General features: G+C 37.5%; 1 protein-coding gene and 1 long non-coding RNA gene across 6 annotated transcripts in view; one reads left to right on the top strand and one right to left on the bottom strand.

Moving 5' to 3' along the window:
- Positions 1-22,458, top strand: part of pde4cb (phosphodiesterase 4C, cAMP-specific b) — a 121,366-nt gene that overhangs the window by 38,847 nt on the left and 60,061 nt on the right. For 2 of the 5 annotated variants that reach the window (XM_008406600.3, XM_008406602.3), the window contains exon 1: positions 16,794-17,169. The exons of the other annotated variants lie outside the window; for them this stretch is intronic. In XM_008406600.3, coding sequence (XP_008404822.1) covers positions 16,979-17,169 — 191 coding nt within the window. In that variant the 5' untranslated portion in view covers positions 16,794-16,978. Of the gene's footprint in view, positions 1-16,793; positions 17,170-22,458 lie in introns of those variants that run through there. 5 annotated transcript variants of the gene reach the window in all.
- LOC103463322 (uncharacterized) lies at positions 4,703-12,033 on the bottom strand. The gene is made up of 3 exons (XR_533496.2): positions 11,639-12,033; positions 8,550-8,794; positions 4,703-5,154 (listed from the first exon to the last, which is right to left on the bottom strand). It is a non-coding gene; the product is annotated as an uncharacterized LOC103463322 (long non-coding RNA).

A 22,458-nucleotide genomic window follows, 5' to 3' on the forward strand; every position in this document is an offset into this window, starting at 1 on the left:
CTTTGCCGTTGTACATTAAATCGTTTCACTTTTCCCTTAAAGTATCACTGCACAGCTGCGATGCCACCGTTTCTAAAACCTCTTCAAACTGACAAAACAGATGTGTTGGTGTGTCCTTCTCTATTTAAGTTTAATTAATCTAATTTGTAGTTACCAGATCATTTATACTAAAAGTGTCTAGCTTTCTTTAATTACATTTGCCACAATTGCAACCTGTTAGTTTTTTTTATGTGACGCATTCATTTATCAGAAAAAAATATGGGATTTTGCTCATAAACTGATTTCTTTTGGTGTATTTCTTCTTTGTTTTTAATTAAATGAATACATTTCCTAGCTATCTATCTAAATAACTCTGGTGCAGTTCGAATTCATATTGAATGTCAGGTGGACCAGAAGCGAACTGTAGCGCAGGGCATTCTGGGTAAAAACAACCAAAGCAAATGTTTGAGTCTAACGCTAGCGGGAGAAATGGCTCATTGTCTTTTAAAGACTAAAGAGAAATCGTACAATTGGTAAAAACTAACACCACTCTACTTTTCTTTACATTTTGTGAAGAAATAAATTGTGTTTGGTGTTTTCTTCTGACTTTTTTGTGATGTTTTCTTCAGTGGTTCTCGGTGCAGTGCCCCCACAGGCGAGGAGGGGAACAGCTTTTCAATTATTTGGGTTCGTGCCATGTAAAAGGAGACCACAGCAGCTGAAAAATGTAACAAATGTTGCAACTTTGGTCCCCAATCGAACCGAGTCTACTGGACTATTGGACTGTGAAAACATCTTTAGGTTCCTCATTTTCTCAGTTAGCTTTTCTTTGTCATGGTTTCTTTGTCATGGCTCTCAGTCCTGTTCTTCAGGGCCCACTGTCCTGTATGTTTCAGGTGTGCAGAAGGTGTGGGCCCTTAGCCTTTAGTAAATTTGTGATTATCAGAACTTAATATCATGTAATGCATTTATTTAACATAGATGCAGTGGAGCAAAGATGCATCTAATACATAAAAACAGTGGATTCAGGATTGAGCCCACTGTTATAGACAGTTTTGTTCTTTTACTGTAATGAACTCCTTCATTTCCCATTTCAGTCTCGTCTCAGCTGGAACCATAAAAAGGACCCTGCAGTCTGAAAGCACCCAAAGCCAAGGTCAGAAAGACCTGATCTGAGCAAATCCGGAGGAGAAATAGAGGCAGAAACCTTAACAACACGTCTCCGCTTTTAAAACCTCAGATATAATGGGGAGAAAAACATGCAATAATGATGATTAAATCATATTATAATCATCTATTCACTATACACCTGTAAATCTATATTAAAATGTCTAGATGCTTTAATGTCACTGTATTTACCTGCAGCTTTACTGCAGCAGCCACACTCTTCTTCCTCTTCATCTCCCTTTGTCACCTCACACAAATATAACACATTTGTAATATCCATAATTGGTTTAGTTTGGTAATATGAGATGTAAACACAACAAATTCAAATCAGGAGCAAGCAGGGGGCGGCAGGCATAATGCCACTGATTCATCCCGTCGATGCACATCTGCTGGAGCCGTGAGTCAAAGGGAATCACTGCGGTGCTTAGTCACAACGTGACCGGACCCGACTTTGTTAAAGAACCACAGCCCGGTCGACGAAGAGAAGCAGAAATCTGCTTCTTCAAATCGCCCTTCCTCACCGGTTTGTTTTGCTTTGTGGTAAAATTAGGAAATCTAGGCAGAACACAAACAAAAAAATCTTTAGGCAACATGAAAATGAAACAAAACCGAGCAGAGAAGAGGAGTGAGCAAAAAATGTAATTTGTGGTTGACACAAACTGATTAACTGACATATTGATGTAAACTATGGATTTTTAGATATGGTTTAAAATAAAAACTAGCCAAAAATATAAATCGCTTTACAGATTAGATTAGAATTAGGGCTGGATGATTTGACTGAAAAACATATCACAAAATAACAACTAACCGATAATAATTTATTAGTGTTTTGTCTTTATCTGAAATATTACCTTTTCTGTTTTATCCTCAGTTTTCACTGAAAACTGCTTATTTTTAAGCAGCTTGGAGGCACAGCAGTGAAACCTCAAACTGCTGCTGCACTAGTTACTTCATAAGTTGTTGCTAGGTAACCACAGAGTTACTCAGCAGGTTGTTGCTAGGTAACCACAGAGTTACTCAGCAGGTTGTTGCTAGGTAACCACAGAGTTACTCAGCAGGTTGTTGCTAGGTAACCACAGAGTTACTCAGCAGGTTGTTGCTAGGTAACCAAGAGTGAGTGAGTAGATTCCACGAACCGCACTAAGCTAGCTGTGAGAGGTTGACCGGCTAAAGCCGTTCATCTGCCTGCACTTCCCAGAATGCATTGCAGTTTTGGATTGGATTTCAGTGAAATTATTGAATATTCTGTCTGATGTATTATCTACTGATATTGATCGCTCTCTATTGCGATATATATTGTTATTGATTTATTGCACAGCCCTTCACTGAATGTTTGATTTTGTCCCAAAAGGTTTGAGCTCTTATTGGGAATTTGTAATATGTTTTGGTTTTAAGAAACACTGAGAGCAAGTTTTACTCAAAGTTCTCCATCTGTAATAAATGTAACTTTTTCGAAACCTTATAAAACGGTTTCCCTCGCCCTCCTGCAGCCACTCCTTTCTCCCCATCTGGAGCGTTTTCCTTTCACAATCAGAACTCAAACCAAATCCCATTTTGCCTCAAGATGCTGTTAATGTTTGATTACACTAATAATTTACGTTTTCATTTATTCCAAACAGAATCAAAGCTGCATTAGACTTTATGTTAAACACAAACTGCTGCTGCTGTGAAGGCTGGTTGTTGATCACGTGATTAAATTAAGGTATAAAATACTTAAATCTGGTTTCGGTTTGCGCCTTCTGAAGGAGGAAAATGTAGAATATTAATCCTAAATCTGTTGTAATAGGGTCCACATCTTATGAATGTTGCATTAATAATTTCTAACATGTGTGGACCTCTTTAAGTTTTATTTACCTCTTATTTGGTGTTGGAGATGCTTCAGAAGTGTGGATTTTTCAGTGTTTGAGCTGCATTTGGTTCATATCTGAATACTAAGCTGCTGTTATGGAAATTTCATTTATCAAAGAATGAGGATCAGTTTAAATAATAAGAGAGAGATTAATCTTTGCCTTTAAGTTTCTTTATTTGAAGGCAAAGACCCGTCTCATTGACCGCAGTCACATCACATCGTTTTATAGTTACAGCAAGAAAAAGACCCACCAAAGTCTGATCTCTACTGCCAGATGGACCACAGAGATGGTTCATGAGGTCCTGATCCGACCTCATGAACCGTCCCTCGCCTCCTGGAGGGGTTGACTTTATGGCAGCACAGAGATTTCAGGAGAAGCTCAAATTTTTCCTTGTCAGTTATTCATGGGTTCAGGGTCAAACAGGGGTACAAACTACATTCACACACGTCTGTCCTTTAAGATCAATCATTTTACCCAAGATGTCTTCAGCTCGCTTATACTATCACATATAAACATTATCTGGAAACTTATTTAATGGAAAAACACAGAAATACCAAAACACAGCAGCTATAATCAGTAAGTAAATGGTAAAAAGTATCATCAGTTCCATCACAAATGAAATAAGGCTTTCTACTGCACTGCGCATCGTGACATTTCCTCGTGTGCAGACAGTTTTCCCGACAGCGAACCTCTCCTCTTTTCTCCTTCTGCTTGGTGATTAGTTGCTGTCTGACCTTTCTGACCTCCTTCAGCTGATCCTCAGGGAGTTTCAGAGTTTGAAGACAAAGTGATTAGAACAGCAGGTAATGTCTGGCTCACATATCCGATATTTTTGTTTCAGACTCGTTTCAACTGGATTTTTTAAGGTTTTTCATTGAATATTTCTTATACTTCTGTTTTTATATTTTAGTTACCTCTCATCTACAACACTCTGTAATTCCCCTGGTAGATTATAGATTATCCGGGGAAACATTTCTGAAATTTGATGAAAGAAAAGGACATTTAATCCTAACACCAAATCCTAAATCCTGCAAGTGATTGATTTGGTTTGCCAGTCTAAACACACATATGTTTAAAAAGTATCCATAAGTTGATGCCAAAACAAGTTATGGAGTAAAAGTATTTTGTACTTACTTAGTAAGTTGGATACAAACATGAGCTTTTGGTTTCTTCTGCTTCATTTCATTGAATTTCGGAGATTTACTCAGTAGGAACGTCACTTTATTTTATTCTTTTTGTCTTAATCTTTCTTGTCTGCGTTGAAAAAACTTTCTGAGAGGAAACTCTTATTGCCGTTTAACCTTTACTCAGGTATTTTCTTTTTCACATGAGTGCAGAGTGAAGGATATCAGGTGTTTTTTCGGTGTTTGGTTCATACTTTTATGTTTGCTGCGGTTAGTCCATTTTTTACTTCGACAACATGAAGCTCCTTGTTCAAACACAACACATTTTTATTTTTGTGATGTAGTTCTCCTGTTAAATTGAATCTGGAGAGCAGCTGCTGCCCAGGCTGCCCTTAAAATTAGATTTGTAATCTAAATGTTTCCGCGAGCTTTGAGTTCATTGAATCAATGACAAAATTCTCAATTTAGAGATTAGGGAGAAACGGAAGTGTTTTATGCAAATGTTTCATAAATGTACTTCTACAAGTGTTATGGTCAGGGTAGTTATATTTGATACTGAATGAAACCTAAAAGCATAAAGATTAAATTGGATTAAATGGAGGAATGCTTAGCGACTGCTTCATCTGTCCACACAGGAAAAATCTCACAGTGAGTCAGTAAATGTCGTGATGTTTCTTCTCCACTGGAGTAAAAAAATGTTCCTTCAAAAGGTTGAGAACTCACTAATGTTCTCACCTTTTAATCTCTCACAGCTCGCCCGTGGTCTTCAAACAGTGTGACCTTTTTATTTAAACATTATTGATAAACGACCTCATCTGGGTCGCTGAAAGGTGTGTTATTGGTTTCTTCCTTTGGGCTGCAGCCTCTCGGTGAATATTCATTTCTTCTGCGCTGATCTCAGATAAAGCAGAAAACCCTGAAGGGTTTTTGCATCTGATCTGGTTCCCCTCTGCGTTAAGAGTTTGGTTGTTTCTCTGTTGAGTCTCCGTTACGGTTCTTGTTGCCCTCTGGGTTCTCCACCTCTCTCCACAACCCTGAACAAAACAAAGCAGGTTTAGAAAATGGTCTTTCTGGAAAGGTGAATCATTTTATCCTATCATTCAACTGGTTACTTTGGATTTTCTTTCCTACCTAATCATGTCTGCACAATGTGCAGGATGAACTCAAGAAGTAAGAAAAATAAGCAAATGAACAACAACAAAAAGCTTCTTGCGTAAAAACTTCCTCCAGTTGACGAATATTTATTATTTCTTTACATAAAAAAAATAAAAAATACCGACCTGAAGTGACCGTGAACGTTTTCTTCTTATGCCTCTTTATTGTAGCTAAAATACTTTGTTCTGTTGGGTCATTTTCATGTACACTAATGAAGCACAACATTATGACCACCTGCCTACAAGTGCTTGGACTCCTTCAGACCTTTGAGAACGACGGATTTGATTTGCACATCCTCTAAATGTTAAATTGCTCTGAGATCTGGAGGATTTTGAGGCTAAGTGAACAACTTTAACCTGTTGTGTTCTTTAGAGGTTTTATTATGTATTTTCCAGGCACATATCATCATTTTATAGCACATTCAAGTGAGTGACTATGCTACTTTCAGTTGTCATAACTTAAATGAAATTGGACTTTTTAATTTGATGCCCTGAAATTGGGCCTCTGTCTCTTTAAGAAGCTCCTTCTCTTCAGCGTGTCGTCACACAGTGCTCCTCATGATGCCGTTTACATCCTTTCTGAGGCGCGATGGACTGAGATGGATGAGCTCAGACGACGAGCCGTTCCACCAGCTGTTTGCTGTTTATTTCCAGCAAAAATTTATTCAAAATAATAACTAAACAATTCTTACAACTTAGATAAAGCAAAAGTTAACTTAATCTGATTTTACAAGTTCAAAAAGTGTGTTTAAAAAACAAGCCACCTGGTGTCACCCAGGACTAATTTTAGTTTTCAATATTAGGAAATGGTGACTTTTAAATCAATAAAATCATTTAAAAAATCTCCCATCATCACACTGGACATTTGACAAACAGCACACATCTCCACCACTCCGATGCTGTGTATTTTTAATTTAATACATTTTTAATTTATTTTTAATTTAATAAATGTTTTATTTATTTCATAAATTAATGGCAGGGTCTAAAAGTTACCAAAGTAATCATAACAATTCAAAATCCAAAAATTAATTACAGTTTTTTATTCCAAATTAAGTGTCTAACTACCTAAAGAAAAAACTTAATTGATAAGACTTATAATTTACAAAAATTTAGCGTATATGGGCTCAACGTGATATGTTAGTTTTCTTTGTTATCGTGATAAAAGAAAGACTGTAAATGGTTTAAAACTCTGGTGAAACAGCTTTTCTTAATTTTCACTATGCAGTGTTTATGTTTTTTATTATTTCCTGGTTTCTTTTGTCGTTGTCAGGATATAATCCACAGAGAACTCGTTGGTCGACCACCTGTCGAGTTTTTCTCAGCCGTTTAGCAGAAGCAGACAGGAAATGTGTAAATTAACACTCCTCAGCTTTACTAACACGTTCAGCTGTTGCTGTCCTCGTCATCCAGAGTTGTTTATTACGTCTGACCAAAGGCTACACTCGCACAACTTTTCATTTTTTTGTTTTTATTTCCATGAACACTTTGCAACCCTGGGAACAGTCTAATTCTGGACCTAAAAACGAGGTTTCAAAAAGTTAGTTTGTTATTTTAACAAGGCTAATTATTTAGGAAAAGTCATCTCTGAAACAGAATCAGACGTTCTGGGTTTGAATTCTGGCCAGGGTCGACATGTTTCCCAGTGAATGTGTGTGTTTTCTCCAGGTACTCTGGCTACTTCCTGCAGAAATGTGCATGTTATGCTAATTAGCTCCTGTAAATTGCATGCATGGCCATGGTTGTTTTTTTCTAGAAGGGTTAAAAAAATCAAATTACAGTAAAAAACAAACAAACAATGAAAGCAAAGGTGAATGTTAAAGCCATGACTTTAAAACCTTATATTACGACAACAGAACATTTTCAAACAAGGCTTCTGCTCTACCTGTGAACTTTCACCTCTTCAAACAAAGAGGGAAAGTTATAATGAGAGCTGAATTTATTCTTTGGGATTTTTTCTCATGATGTGTTTTTCACCTGCAAAGCTGCCTGTAATGCAGCCAGCAGAACATCAGAGCTCCAAAAATGACACATCAAAATGATAGCAAAATATTCAAATGCATTGAGCTGGAAATTAGTATTAACTTAAAATGAAAGGGTTAATAAAGATAACAGGAAGTGTAAGCTTTGATGAAAGACATTTTTACACTTGTAACAAAAGCTTTGTGAAGCAGAACGGCAGAAAGGCTGAGAGACAATAAGGATGGAAGTGTTAATGTGTAATTTCTTCCTGCATTCACTGAAAAAACACACATTTTTCCAAGTACTTTTGCTCTAGTTTCTAGTGCAAATGTCTTAGTTCACCTGAAATAAGACAAAACTAAATGACAAGAAAAGTTTCACCATGGAACAGGAGCTTGTTTAAGTCAGTAATTTCCTAATATTCATGAAAATGTTCTAATTATAAGTGAAATAATCTGCCAGTGGAACAAGACATTTTAACTTGGAAGAAAAACATCTTGCTCCACTGGAAGATTTCTTCAAGAACTTCTTCATCAATATTAGGAAGCACTGACTTAAAACAAGCTGAAAAGTTACTTTTGTCTTTTTTTAAGTAAGATTTAGCGTTTTTTTCAGTGATAATGTAATACTGCGATGAGGTTTTACATTATAAGACAAAGAATGCAGTTAGTTACATAAAATCTTCCAATAAAGTTCTGCCTTTTGTGAGAGAATCATCTTATTCATTAACATCCTATTCACGGAACAATGGAAAGCAAAATCTGTAGCTTCGACGGAGCTTCTCTGGAAGGAAATTGGGCTTTTCTGTTCCTGCATTTTCCAGGAAAATTGGTTTAAAATGGCATCATTGTTATTACACCAGCTCTGCAGTCATAAACAGATTAAACATCTAAATATGTTGCTCTCAGATTTATGGAACAAGGAGCATGAAATGCTGCAAGTGTATAAAATCCACAATAAAAGAGCTTGATAAGTCATCAAGATGATGCATTACTGTTTAGTGTACAGATTAGCGTAGCATGTGTCGTTATTAACCTTCACTTTGGTTCATTAGGATGTAAAGATCCAGTCATTTACACACAAATGTTCATATCAGATGATGATGAAGGTTTGTCGTTTATAAAAATAATCACACTCTTTGTGTGTTTCTTTTTTTTAACCCCTTAACTGTGGAGCTGAGTGTTTGCTAATAAACCCAAGGCAGCAGTAATTTACTACAAAACTAAAAGAAATGCTTAATGATTTAAAGCAGCAGATCATTGAATTTCATTTTTTGTGAAAGTGCATCCTATCAGCTGCCTGGTTTGTCTGCAGACCTGCAGCGTTCAGTCACGTCTTTGTCTCTGTGGTCGGAGCCGCAGGACGGGCAGCAAGGTCGCCGAGCGTAGGTAGACTCCCAGCTGACGTGGCGTTTCAAAGACAGCTAACGGTTTGTCATTGAGGAGTTCCCGGTTGCCGTGGAGATGCAACAGTCGCTGACAGACAGTTAGATCCGATGCCGTGTGATCATCACACTGATGGCTGAGTGTTTTCTGGCTTTGGCATTCAGCGTTACTGTCCTCTAACACAATGGGAAATGTCACAAAAAAATTAAAAAAAGAAAAGCTGAAAACCAAGAATTTACATGTTTCCACTCTGTATAAAAAGACATGTAACATTTAGTCAGACTGAGCTTTTTGGTTTTAGTCATTGGATTCACCAACTTTACATAAATAACCCTGGTTTCTTATTTTAAAACATGTACAGAAAGAGGTTTCCATTGCAGTTTTGTGAAATACACCGGTATTGATACACACAAGGACAAAATTGTTGGTGCCTCTCGTTTAATGAAAGAAAAACCCACAATGGTTTCTTTCAGAAATAATAATGTCCCTTTGGACACATTATTTTTGTCCAGACTTGTTTCATGAGTTTATTTTTGAAATAATTCATATTTGAAAAGCATCGTCTGACTTTCATTTGTTCATTTCTATAGAAATGTTTTTATTTATAATTATTTTTTGTCATATTCAAGTTATTTCTGTGACCATTGTGGTTTCTCTTTCACTAACCACGCCGTCTTATCCTACTGTAAAAACTTTGTATTGAAAAAACAAGAGGTTTTTAGAAACTGCAGGGTTTCCATTAGGCACATTTATTTCCTAAATATCAAATTACACAGTTTGGGTAGACTTAAGTGACTTCATTTAAAATGATTATTGACTGGGTCACAATTACCAATCAAATTCTTGTAATATAATATAATATAATATAATATATAATAAGATAAATTAAGTCAGTATCTACTCTTAATATTGTCAGCTTTATAATTGCTTGCCAGTAGTGAATTGCAGTTAATGAATGAATAAACAGCTGCCTGAAGCAGCCGAAGTCGATGAATGATTAATCCTTAAGCTAAATGTATTCAGATGTGTTGAATCCTCGTTAATTGATCCTCATTTAAAGTTGTACTAATGCCTTCAGTATCATGATTTATTCACACTTTACATGGAGACCACTCACATTTTAAAAAGCTGCTAATTAGAGAAAAGGTGCTTTCTTTAAAAACTTTCCAGCTCTAAATGGGAATGTGTCGTTTATTGTCTTTAATTTGATGTAAAGTCCTTCCAGAGTTCGTTCTGCATTAGATTTTTTAAACAAAAGTTTTTCCAGATGGTGCTCAGCTCATCTCTAAATCACTTTGTCGTTTTCTCAGGATGAGTCCAGGTCAGGGTAACCGAGCGATTTTAACATGTCAATTTATATTACAGAAACCTCTAATTTCAGCCATTTTTACAAAGACTCAGTAAGATTTACAATTCTTCCTTGAATACTGAACATATTTAGTTTAATAGAGGCTGATTTTGGATATTTTTTACCTATAATTTAACTGGAACAGAAAAAACGAACCCCATTGAAAACCTTCTGGTTTTTCCACCAAATGTTGATTTCTGAGTTAAAACATTAGTATTGCTGTTTTCTAAATGAGTATAAACTTGTTTTCTCTGCATTATTTGAGGTCTGAAAGCTCTGTATCTTTTCATTATTTTGACCATTTCTCGTTTTCTGCAAATAAATACTAAATATTTACTTGGAATATTAGACATGTTGTCAGTAGTTCATAGAAAAACAGAACAATGTTCATTTTACTCAAACATAAACCTTTAAAAGGTAAAATCAGATAAACGGATCATTTTAAGTGGTCTCTTAATGTTTTCCAGTTATATGGAAAGTTGAATATTGACAGATGCGTCTAAAAAACATGTTTATCTCTCCTAGTTTTAACAAGCTGCTCATATTTTCACTCAGATGGTTTAATTTGGGAAATCTGCCTATGCACGATCCTCTGAGTGAAAATGTGTATTTGAATATTCAACACAGTCAACAACCTTGTTTGTATATCAACAAAAACCTAACACTAGTTTTGGATGAGTTGCTTTTCCTCGGTCTTGTTTCTTATTTTACAAGGAGAATGATGAGAAATGAAGGATGGCTGAGGACTTTTACCAAACACTGCATCATTTCTGATTATTTTTCTTTTCTGACATCCCTGTTTGAATAAGTACCACTTCCAGGAGTGAATATGTGCTTATCCTTGAATAGAGTCTCCAAGTGGAGGAAAGTCTCTCACGTTGCTCCTCTTTCACTTTGTTTAGCCTGTTTATCTGGGAATAAATCATGTTTAAATGACGATTTGCCATTCTACAGTTAAAGTACCATTAATGGTCTGTTAGTTTAATTGACAGAGGAGTTCAGGGTTTGGCTCTAAGATCCTTCTTGTTTGTTTGCTTTGCAACACCTCTGGTTGTATGTTTTGGACCATTGTCTGGTTTGAAGTATTTTCCAGCTTCAAATGCATCTACACAGCATTATGCTGCCACCACCATGTTTTACTGTAATGTGTTTAGCGTAATCGTTTATGACTTGTTTCTTCTTGTGAGTTTCATTCACTAATGACTTTCTTGTTGTCAGTATCTTTCCTAAAGTCAAGACTAATGCTATTTTTCTGCTTTTAATTGAAATGTCAATCTTTTTTGGTTAAGTGTGTTGTTTCTAAATGTAATAGAGAAAGAACAATGTCTATGAATGAAGGTATTGAATGTCATATAATTCCTGAAAACCCAAAGTTTGAATGTCGTTCTGTGCACTAGGGAAGTTTGAATCTCGGATTTAGATAACTAGAGTTATAGTAATATACTGTATTAAAAATATGCAGATTTTACTTACATAATTCTGGAGAAAACAAAGTAGAACAAAGAAGTAATTTAAACATGAAGACATCCTTCATGTTTAGCTAAATTAGTCTCTATCAATTTCTAAGGCTGGACGATATGACTGAAAAACATGTTAGGAAATAAACATTTTGTATCGGTCAATATAGATAATTATTGATTAGTTTTCATATTTTAAATATTTGAGATATTACCAAACTGGTGGCCTTTCCTGTTTTGTCCAGTTTTCACTCCATGCCATTGTTTTCTTATTTGATTAAATTTTTAAGCAAAACCTTAAACTGCTGCTATGTCAGTTACTCAAAAAGTTGTTACTAGGTAACCAAGGAATGAGTGAGTTGCTAGGCAACCAAAGAGTGAGTGAGTTGGTGCCACTCTCCTTCCTGAGGTGGCCATGATGGATCAGAGTTCAGTGAACGTTCTATCAGACATATTATCTATTGATATTGATTGATATATATCGCTATTGATTTATTGTCCAGCCCGATCGCTACCTGGTGGAATAATTATTGAGAGGTTAAGTAAAACAAAGGCGTTCGTTTTTCCAGTTTCTGAAACCGACCTCATGGTTAACGAGACCTTTGGTATAATTTCTGCTGGTTTCAATAACAGAGAGTTGGCTTGGCATTCGGAGCGTCATGGTGATCAGCGTATCTGTAATTACTCTTTATAACGGTTGCAGAGAAGAGGTCTTTTCTGCAGAATGGTTTTTATAATCAGTGTTCCGACTTTCAAAGGTTCTCCTGCTTTTAAAAACATTCTCACTAATGAATGTTCAGATGTGCTTCGCTGTTTTTCTTTTTTTTTTAAAATGTCACCACTGATGGCAGTCTGACCTGCAGCTAACATTAATATATAATGCTGTAGATTTATTCCAGCCGTGTGGAGAGGCTGCAGTTGACGCTGAAAAATTACTCTTTGCGAATGCTGAAATCGTGCTGCTACTTGTTAAAAATTACAACTTGCAATTTTCTCGTTGATGGAGTTTGAAGGATCAGTTGTTCAGGCTTCTTTCCTTTCAGTTCGGCTCTCCAGTCAGTCACCTTGATGATCTGTCATCAGACACAAAGCAGCCCACACACTCAGAGAAACCCTTCTGACAGGTTTAGATACGTTAGCTGGCTCCGCATCCCCCTTCAGGAACATAAGGAGTACTGCACCCACCCCAAAATCAAACATGTTTGATTTATAATCTAACCTGCACTGAATGTATTTGTGCTGATGGTTTATTTTGTTTAGTGTTTCTTCAGCTCCCGTTTTCTCATTTTGTCCTCAGTTTCTTGTTTCAGCCTGATTGAGACATTGTGAGTTCGATCCGTTTAGTTATGCGTTTTTAAATCATTTAGATTTATTTGACATATTTTACTCAATTTGATGTTTCTCATTGCCTCTCGACATTTAGCTCTGAAACTTTTCATGGGTTTATGTTTGAGTAAAATGAACATTGTGCTTTTATTCTAGGAACTACTGACAGCATGTCTCCGAAAAATTTAGTAATTATATGTAGAAAATGACAAATGGTTAAAATAACAAAAAAGATGCAGTGCTTTCACTGCATCAAATAACGCAAAGAAAACAAGTTTATATTCATTTAGAAACAACAACACTAATGTTTTAACTCAGGAAGAGTCCAGACATCAATATTTGGTAGAAAAACCAGGAGGTTTTCAATGGGCTCTTCATATTTTTCTAGCAGTAACTTTTGCTATTTGCATCACAGAAAATATGCATCAAATGTTTTTGAAAATCTTATTTGGAGCACAGAATGAATAGTGAAACCACAGCCTTGTCAGAGTTACTCAGAGTTAAAGAGAAAATGCAGGTTAATCATCAACATCCATCTTTTATACAAAGTCCTTGGTCGAGGATGTTTCAGGTGCAAACAGAGAATGAAGCTAAAGTGAACATATTGTCTCTTCCAGACTTGTCGTGTTTTTATTTATGTGTTAGCACGGATGTTTCTGATCAGGTTGGAGGAGGAAGGAGAGGTTTGTGACTCAGTCTGATAAACTGCTCCACTCATCTCTTCATTCGTCACTTCAGGAAAATACGTGGTTTTCTGCAGCCGGTCTTTTCTCCGACCTGAATCAACACAGCAAACGCTTGAATGAGAGTCTTTGAGTCATGAGCTTTGTTCAAAAGTTCAGGAGCCGTCAGGGTGAGAGTTTGCTCCTGCGATTCTGAGGTCACGGATCTCCGTCCTGGTCCAGGTTCTGCCTCCCAGAGAGGAGTCTGGGTCTTGCTTTCTTGCTTGAGGTGGATAATTGGATGGAGCAGGAAAGTTCTGACATTCGGATCATGAAGGGAAGAGTGAGATCCCAGTTATAAGAGGCTGAAATTAGATTTATTCTTCCTGGAAGGTGGTAGAAAACTCCAGGTTCACCACTGCGACCCAGATTGAGACGTGGATGTTGGTGGAAAACACGACTCATCTTCACGACCAGAAAAATAAACAGCAAATATTTAGGATTACTGCAGAGATCCAGAGGGATGACGAGTTTTTGCAAAAATATTTTTCAACTAATCTACTTTCAAATGAAAAAGAACAGATCATGAATTATGTGGAGCTTTTTGTGACTGCATATCATATTCCTAAAAAAAAAACACAATACATGCAGTTTGCACAATTATCGTAAAGAAAATTTCAAATTTGTATTAATAAAGATGGGAAACCATCATGGTAACACTTTATTTGAAGGGGGTGAATAAGACTGACATGACACCTGTCATGAACATGAGTTAGTCTTCATGAATATTTATGACTGTTGTCATAAAGCGTCATTCGGTAAATCATGACACTTTTAATACAAAGTTGACATTATTGAAAATGTCTTCATTATGACAACGTGACATTACCCAAGACAACGTCGTTGTCATGACAACTTGACATTAAGCAAGATATTATAACTTGTCATGAATGTAATAACAGATGAATTTATTGGCTATAAGGCTTATATCCTTATAAGACAGCATTAACCAGTCATGAACATTTCCAGTTACCTCAAGTAAAGTGGACCATACTTACCTGAGGTAACTGGAAATGTTCATGACTCTGTCATTAAAGCGATAGAGTAATGTCACTCGATGACATCTTCATTACTAGTTCACTGTGATACGCTTTAACAGAGGAGGATAATGTCACAGTTATAAAAGGTATGTGTAACAACAAGTGACTAGTTAATGCTGTCTTATAAGGATAACATTTTAAAATTCACCTGTTATTACATTCATGACAAGTTATAATATCTTGCTTAATGTCAAGTTGTCATGACAACGACGTTGTCTTGGGTAATGTCACATTGTCATAACAAATACGTTTTCAATAATGTCAACTTTGTATTAAAAGTGTCATGATTTAGCGAATGACGCTTTATGACAACAGTCATAAATATTCATGAAGACTTGTTCATGTTTATGACGGGTGTTTATGACAGTGTCATGTCAGTCTGATTCGCCCCCCTTCAAATAAAGTGTTACCAAAATCATTCATTTTTCTAGAAGAGTCCAGGAAAGACACTTCTTTGTCTTATATAAAATTATCATAACCTGTGCAGAGACATTGGTACAACTGTCTGTTATTAAATTTTATGTAATTTTAATATTAAATTTTATTAAAATATATTTTTAGTGATTTTGGATGCGTATCTGTTTGGTTGCTATTTTGTTCATTTTATGATGGACTTTGAATCAGAAATAAAGTTTCTGTCGATCAAATAAACATTACAGTGGATGTTTAATATATCTATATTTTCTCTATAAATGCAAACATCTAATCTAGACTGAATCTGCTGATTCTCCTTATTGATTTGAATCAATAACGGGGATTAAAAAGCCCATTTGGCAGATTAGTTGCTCTGTTTGGCTGCATTTGTGGGAGTTTGTGTTTGTCCACAGGAGCCACCTGCTGGCCTCCACTGGCAGCACTTTATGCATTTATAATCTAATTTCATAATTTATCATTATAATATAAGTATAATTCATTATTACACTAATATATTGTTTAATTGTTATTATAATAATTTCATAATTTATCCTCATTTTGAAACTGAAACAGTCAGACATTTTTGAAAAGGTTCATATTAAAATAAAGCCCTAAGTCATCTTTTTGCTAAAAGTGATGTTGGGAAAAAAATCAACAACTCTTTCTTTTAAAAATATATTTTAAACAAAACATATAACTTCTGGAAAAATAATGACAGGACATTACTTTAGGAAAGTGACAATATTTATTGATGCCGTCTGGCCTGTTATACATTAATAAAAATGAAAAATCGACATTTTGTTGCAAATGTCTTCTTTCTGCTCTTTGTTTCAGAAGAAATTCTTAAAAACTGTTCATTAAATTAAAAATAAATCACATAGGGATTTAAACTGAAGGTAAAAGTTGTAATAGTTCTGCATATTTTTACTGAAAACCAGAGAACGAAAGTGTGAAACTTCTGCTTTTTTCTTATTTTTTTAGTAATTACTAAATATGAAACCGAGTTTTTTTGTGGTTATTATGGTTGGAGATTACTTTTATTAATTTTTAGTCAAGAAGGAGGTTAAAAAGGTTGAGAGATTTCCCTAAGATGTGTTGTTTGAGACCCTTTGGAGGTGTAGATTTTGTGAACCTGATCGTGAAAACAGATTGAACTAAATCCTCCTAAAACTCTCAAAGGTACTTTCCTCTGTGCAGCCAGCGATAGATCGTCAGTCACCTTAAAGCCTTTATTGTTTGATTGGAGCAGATTAAATTGTGCGCGTTCTGCCTATCATCTGAATGTTTAGGCACAAGCAGATTTAGGATGTCAGTTTGTGTGTTTTAGCTGGATTTACAAGGCCGTGTTTTGGTTCAGAGGAGACTCGGGTCGCAGAGCGTCTGTGGGTCAAAGATGAAATGCAGTTTTTCCACTGCCACCCAGGAACACTGGGAAGGCACTGCGCACTCCGCTTGAGATGACAGCAGAAGTTAAAATGACATTTCCAGGATTGCCGTTATCGTTTATCTCTGGCGCTCTGTTTTCAGACAGAGTGGGGCCTCGGTGACGAGCAGCGCCTCGGCTTTGGCCTCCCAGCGCTGCGCGGCTCTGGCATTCGTCTGCAGGAGAGCTGCGGCCGCCGCTCTCTGTTTGTGCTCTGCTGCGTTGTTGAAGGAAGCAGATGTAAACTGGTGCTTGTTGCAGGTTCTCTGCTGCGTGAAGAGAGTCCTGGACGCAGCTAGCTCCCCTGTGGCATGAGCTAACGACACTTTAATTCAGGCCTGGCCATATTTAGGCAGAGCTCAGCGCTGTGTAAACACGCCGCTTAGTGCCGAGGGGAGGGCTCACTCCTGCACTCATGTCTGTGTCCATCAACAGTGGATTGCAGAGAGCCCAGTGGAGAAAGGTGATGAAGATCCTGAAGCTGGCAGTGCTCAGGGACCATGAAGCTCATTATTGAACAGGAGGGTTGTGAAACATTCTGCTGATCTGAGATGGATAACTTGGACTACCTGTGAGGACTGAAGAGTGCAGGGATCAGTTTAAAAGTTTGTTTAACTCTTGCTCAGCAGCATGAGTGAAGCTGTGCTGGAAAGCTCCGGCGCTCAGTCCGTCAAGCTGCAGTCGGCGTCCAGCTCGCCCTGCGGCTCTCCCAGGATGTCCCCCTGTGACTCCCCTCGACACTCCCCGCTGCTGTTTCGCAAGCTGCTGGTGAACCGCAGCATCGCCCTGCAGCGCCGCTTCACCTTGGCGCACACACCCAGGTAGGGCTTTTGATGTGAAGCTGTGTGAAGTGGAGGCTTAGCTGTGGGTTTGAAGCACCTTGTGGGCTTAGACGGAGTAATGACAGAGGCTGGGATGCACAGGGGAAGTTTTACTGTCTTAGTTGCCATGGCGAAACTCAGTAAACCTTAGGACAAACAGTACTGTGCACAAGTTATGGATCAGTGTGAGGCTATTTTAGACTTTTGGTGATATTTTGATGTGCAGTGGTTTTAAAGGTGACCCATTATGCTTTAGGATAGATCTACAGGCTGCACAACACTGTTTGGTAACGCTGTTTGAAGGGGTTTGCATAAGACTGACATAAACATGAAGGAGTTTTCACAAATGTTTATGAGTGTTGTCATGAAGTGTAATTTGGTAAATAATGATACTTTTAATGCAAAGTTGACACTAACTTTAGAAGTCATGTTGTTACTAAATAAATTAATCTCTGTGTAAACAGTTGTGTGAAGTCCTGAGATGTCTATTAGTGAACAGACAGTTTGGACATTTGTTAAAAAAACAGTCAGGAGGCCCCAAGTGACTTTGGAGGAGCTGCAGAGTTTCACAGCTGGTGGGACGTCGGTCGCCTTCTGCACAGTTCTGGCCTTCATGAAGGACATGAGAAAAGAAAACAGATGTTTGAATTAAGAGAGATAATATTTGGTTCACCTCGAGCCATAAGTCACTGCAAACGTGTGGGAGAAATGAGACCAAAACTATTTTTTTTCCTCCCACAAACCTCAATGTGTGAAGCTATATCTGAATGCAAAGTTTACTTAATAAAATACAGTGGCAGCATCATGATGTGGGGGTGCATGCTGCAGTTTGAGAAGGTTTTGTAAATTCTGAATCTTTCTCCTTTCACTTGATTTTAGTGGCCTGTTACTTAAAAATGCTTTTAAAAAAGGATTTAATGCATTAAAGTGCAGTTTTAACGGAACAAATAATCAAACGGGTGCAAACAGTGGAACCTCATCCTGGTTTTGTGTCTTCTTGTTTTATCACACCAATAAGTCGAGTGTCATGGGATGCATTTTACAAAAAAACAGCCTCATTGTTTCAGGAGAAAGCAGCACTAGGACTCGGGAATCATGATTTTGTTGACGTCGGGAACAGTGTCATCTGAATGGCCTCGTTGTTCTTGAACTAAAAAAGAAGGTCTTGTTCGGAGCCTAAGGTGTTCAGGAGGCCCGGCTCAGGTCAGAGAAGTTCCTGTGGCAACAGATAGATTGCTTGTGTCTGACCTCAGGTTTCTGTCTGGCTGAGACAAAACTGTGTTGGGGGAGAGAAGGAGGGCCGCTCGTCACAGTTAGCACAAGGCTGGCCCTTCATGGCTACCCTTTCCCTTATTTGTCTCCTTCCTCATGACTGCAGAACAGGCAGCGTGTGTCTAGTTTACGTCAGAAAAGAACAGGATCATAACCACTTGTTTATGTTGTCACGTTCTGCAGGGATCTGCAAAACCCCGTATGAATTTTGATGGATTGAGATAGCAGAAGGTCATGATCAGAACAGACAAGAGATTTATTGTGTGAAGTCTGTTAAGAATAGCAAGGGGCGTATTTTCCAGTGCAGATTCGGTACCTGCAGACCACATGAAGAAACTCTGGGAAAGCTGCAAAAACTGGAGGTTTTATCTGCAAACGCACTTTTCACACTTTTATGAGGGAAAATGGAGGCAGAATCCTGTAAAATTATTTTTACAATGATTTCTAATACAGAAATATTATTTAACAGAAGACTGATGATTGTGAATATATAAGAAATATTTTCTATTTCTTGCAGTAGTTCTAATTTTCACTCATTGTCTTTACAGCTCCAGAAAAAATAAAATATTTGACATTTATTGGTAGCGTTAAGCTGAACGCAGACATTTTTTTATTCCTCATTATTCCACCGAACGCTTAATCAAACCCATTCAGCTGAAACATCTGATATGAACCTGTTAATAGAAATTACTGCACAGCAGCTAAGAAGCAATTATAGTTAATCAAGTTTCCCTCGGTGTGTCTGAGTGTAAAACTAAAATCGCTGAGCTACTGGAGGTCTGTGTGGCAAGTAAAGCGTTACATTTATTACCAAAATGAAAGCTGTAGTTTATAAAGTTTGCTGTAAATCTCACAATCATGAGCCAAATTTGATTAGCAACAAAAGCTTTTTATTTCATGTCTTTATGAGAGACTAAACTCACCAGGTGTCACTTCTTTACTTGTGAAATAAAACCTTGTCTCCAGGTAAATCTGAAACTCGGATGCCTTTGCTGCTTCAGAGCTGGTTTGTCCCCAACATGCAAACATTAATTGTGTTTACATCTTGCATTCAAGTGACATTATGCTGCTTGCTCATAAAATATTTAAGCATCTCAGTTTTGCAGGTATTTTGGTCTCAAGCAGGGAAGCTGTTGAAATCTGTATTAATTTTCTAGACAAATGTTTCTGTGAAGTTAGTTTGTAAAAATGTTTGCACGGATTTGATGGGATGTTGGATTACAGAGAACATAATAGTATTTTTATTGTACATTTATAGTTTATATAATACCTGTTACAGCAGTTTTCTTCACACGTCACTGAAGAAATGGACTCAGTGCTTTATGGCAGGTTTATTAGCAGCTTAACTTATTCCTTTCCTTGTTATTTGTGCAATAAAAATGAAGAAATAAAAAATAAACCCAGATGTTAAATTTATTCAGTGCTTTATAGCAATGCAGCATGAAGAAAATGTGACTAATTGACACCAATTGACCTCATAAATGTCTACAGTTGAGCACATGACCCTGCAGAACTGTCTCTCTCTATCTGATGAGATTTTAATAAGGTTTATACTAATAAGACGTCTTTAATTTGAATAAAAAATGTAACAGGACATGACAGAAAATAAAGATGCTTCAATTCTGCAATAAAATTAAATAACTGTTTAGACAAAAACACCTGAAACAAATGCGATTTAAAATGTTTCAACATCATTAAGTTTTTTTTCCAAACTTTTAACGTGAGCAGCTCTTTATCATACTATTGTTATCTGATTTGCAGTAAAATGTACTGAAAATGCCTGGTTTCACATGCAGGGTGTGTGTGTGAGGCTGACAGGGTTTAATTTAATCCCACAATGCATCACAATATCTTCATTTTCATGGCTCCTGACTGCGTAATTTAAAGTGTGAGAAAAAAATGAGATTTGAGAGGTTGTGAAATGTATTTCTACACTTCTTTGTTACTTCTGCTGTTGAGCTGTTTACAGTAAAAGTCTCATGCAGCTCAACAGGGCATAATGAGTGGTTCTCACTGCATCAAATATTTATTTGACACTTTATCTCGAGGATCCCAAGATACCCGAAACCAGCAGGACAGCGGCAGAGCTTGCAAATGCATGTCTAACACTAACTTACTCTGGTTTTTTTTTCTCTTTCAACAAGAAGGCTGGAAACCAGCTGAACTTAGGAGAGGATGGTGACAGTAAGCAAAGACATGAGAATTTCTTCACTACTTTAAGGACCATCGTATCGGCAACATATTTGGGCCCCATGCTGAAAGTATGTAGAGTACAGGGAGCCTGGAGGCAACAGGACTTTTCACTTCATGAACTGGTTTCCAGACAAACCAGCAGGGCTTGCTCAGTTGTTCATGGAAAATTTAAAACTGTCCGAACTTGTCTCACTCTAATGGTGCATTCAAATACCAAATGTTTTTTGAGCGTCAGGCACGTCTGGTTCACATTCGGTCTGTGTGGAGGCGCCTTGAGGGCGAGATTGAAGCGTATAAAGCATTTTGAACGTCCGACACTGGAGTAGAAAAAGCTGAACTTTTGCTGCTCGACGTGACGCGTCAACCAGTCAGAGAGACTTTGCTATGTGACGTAGTGGCCTGTAGTTGGTGTCCTGCCAGGAGATTTGGGGTAGCGGGTCGTCAAACTGGGACTGACAGCGACCCTCGACAGTAAATCTCACAAAACCTCTGAATTATCTGGTAAATGCAAACACGCGCCCGACGATGGCATTCTGTTGATTTCAGTAAATAAAACCTAAACACTCAATATTTAATCCGCCATTTTTCAAAGTAACCAGGAGAAGAACAAAAGGCAAGAGGCTCCAACGCGCCTTGTCATCAGCTGTCACCGTTGTTGGTTCAATAGAAACTGAACACAAAATGTTCAGCAAAAGCATCTGAGCCTCTGTTATGATTGCAGAAAGTTTCATTACATAATGTTTTGATGCCACTTTCTCAGTTTCATCCTCCATAATACAAAACAACGGCTCCTCCCAATGCGCGTCTAGAGCGATTTTGACACGTCTAGAGTAAAATGTCACGTGTCCGACTTCAAAGTGCAAACACGTCAAACTTGAAGCATCTGACACGTTTTTGATCCGCGAAACACGTTCGGTGTGAACTCACCATAAGGCTTCAACCTCAACGACTGAAGCCCGTTTTTTTTTTCTTCCTGTTGTGGGTGGAGATTTACACAGGTGGATGCAGTTCCTAAAAAGCAGGTGACAGGAGCACTGCTGCACTCAGCCCTAGTGTAACTGAAGACTTTGTTATTTTTCCTCCGTCACTTACCGGGTTTTCATCCCTGTAAACAAGACAAACCTGATTTGTGACATATCTAAAAGTGGGACTAAATAGTGTTCAAAGCATCTGTGGTCTGAACTGTCGTCCTGCATTTTGTCTTAAAAACCTGACGTGAGACATGCGTCATAATTCTTTCTCGGAAGAAGCCAGAAGCAGTAAATCCGGACAAACAATGGCTGAAGCGAGAAGCAGCCTTCATTTTTATTACCTTCATTTGTCTTGCTGTGATCTTGTGATAATACTCTAGGCTCCATTGCTGAGCAACTTTAAAAATGATCCATAGACAGCAGCATCTACTGTTGCTTCAATAAGCTATGAGCCGCTGTGTGACGTCTACGTTCTTCTTCTGCAAATTCGAGTCTCTTTTGGGTCATAAATACTTCACACATTAGTCTGATTCTGGTCGCATTTATTCAGTAATATGAACAACAATGCAAAACAATCGGATTTCATCAAGAAATCTGAATTGATCATCAAAACCTGCTGTGTGACTGTGGCCTTCAAGGTCGCTCATTTAACTGTAACAGTGCTAGCCGTTTGCTTCGAACACAGTTGTCCCACTATCAGCATTTCATAGATAATGTGCTAACTACAGGTGGGGATGCGATTCGCTCCCCATTGAGAGAAACGAGCTAACCTCCAAACACCGCGTCCATTTGTGCTGGTTGCTGGGAGACTGCAGGAAGTTGTGTGTGTGAATTCACCGCATTTTTGTTATTT

This window comes from Poecilia reticulata, chromosome 4 (assembly GCF_904066995.2).
Source record: "Poecilia reticulata chromosome 4, P_reticulata-male-v2, whole genome shotgun sequence".
Lineage (NCBI taxonomy): Eukaryota > Metazoa > Chordata > Actinopteri > Cyprinodontiformes > Poeciliidae > Poecilia > Poecilia reticulata.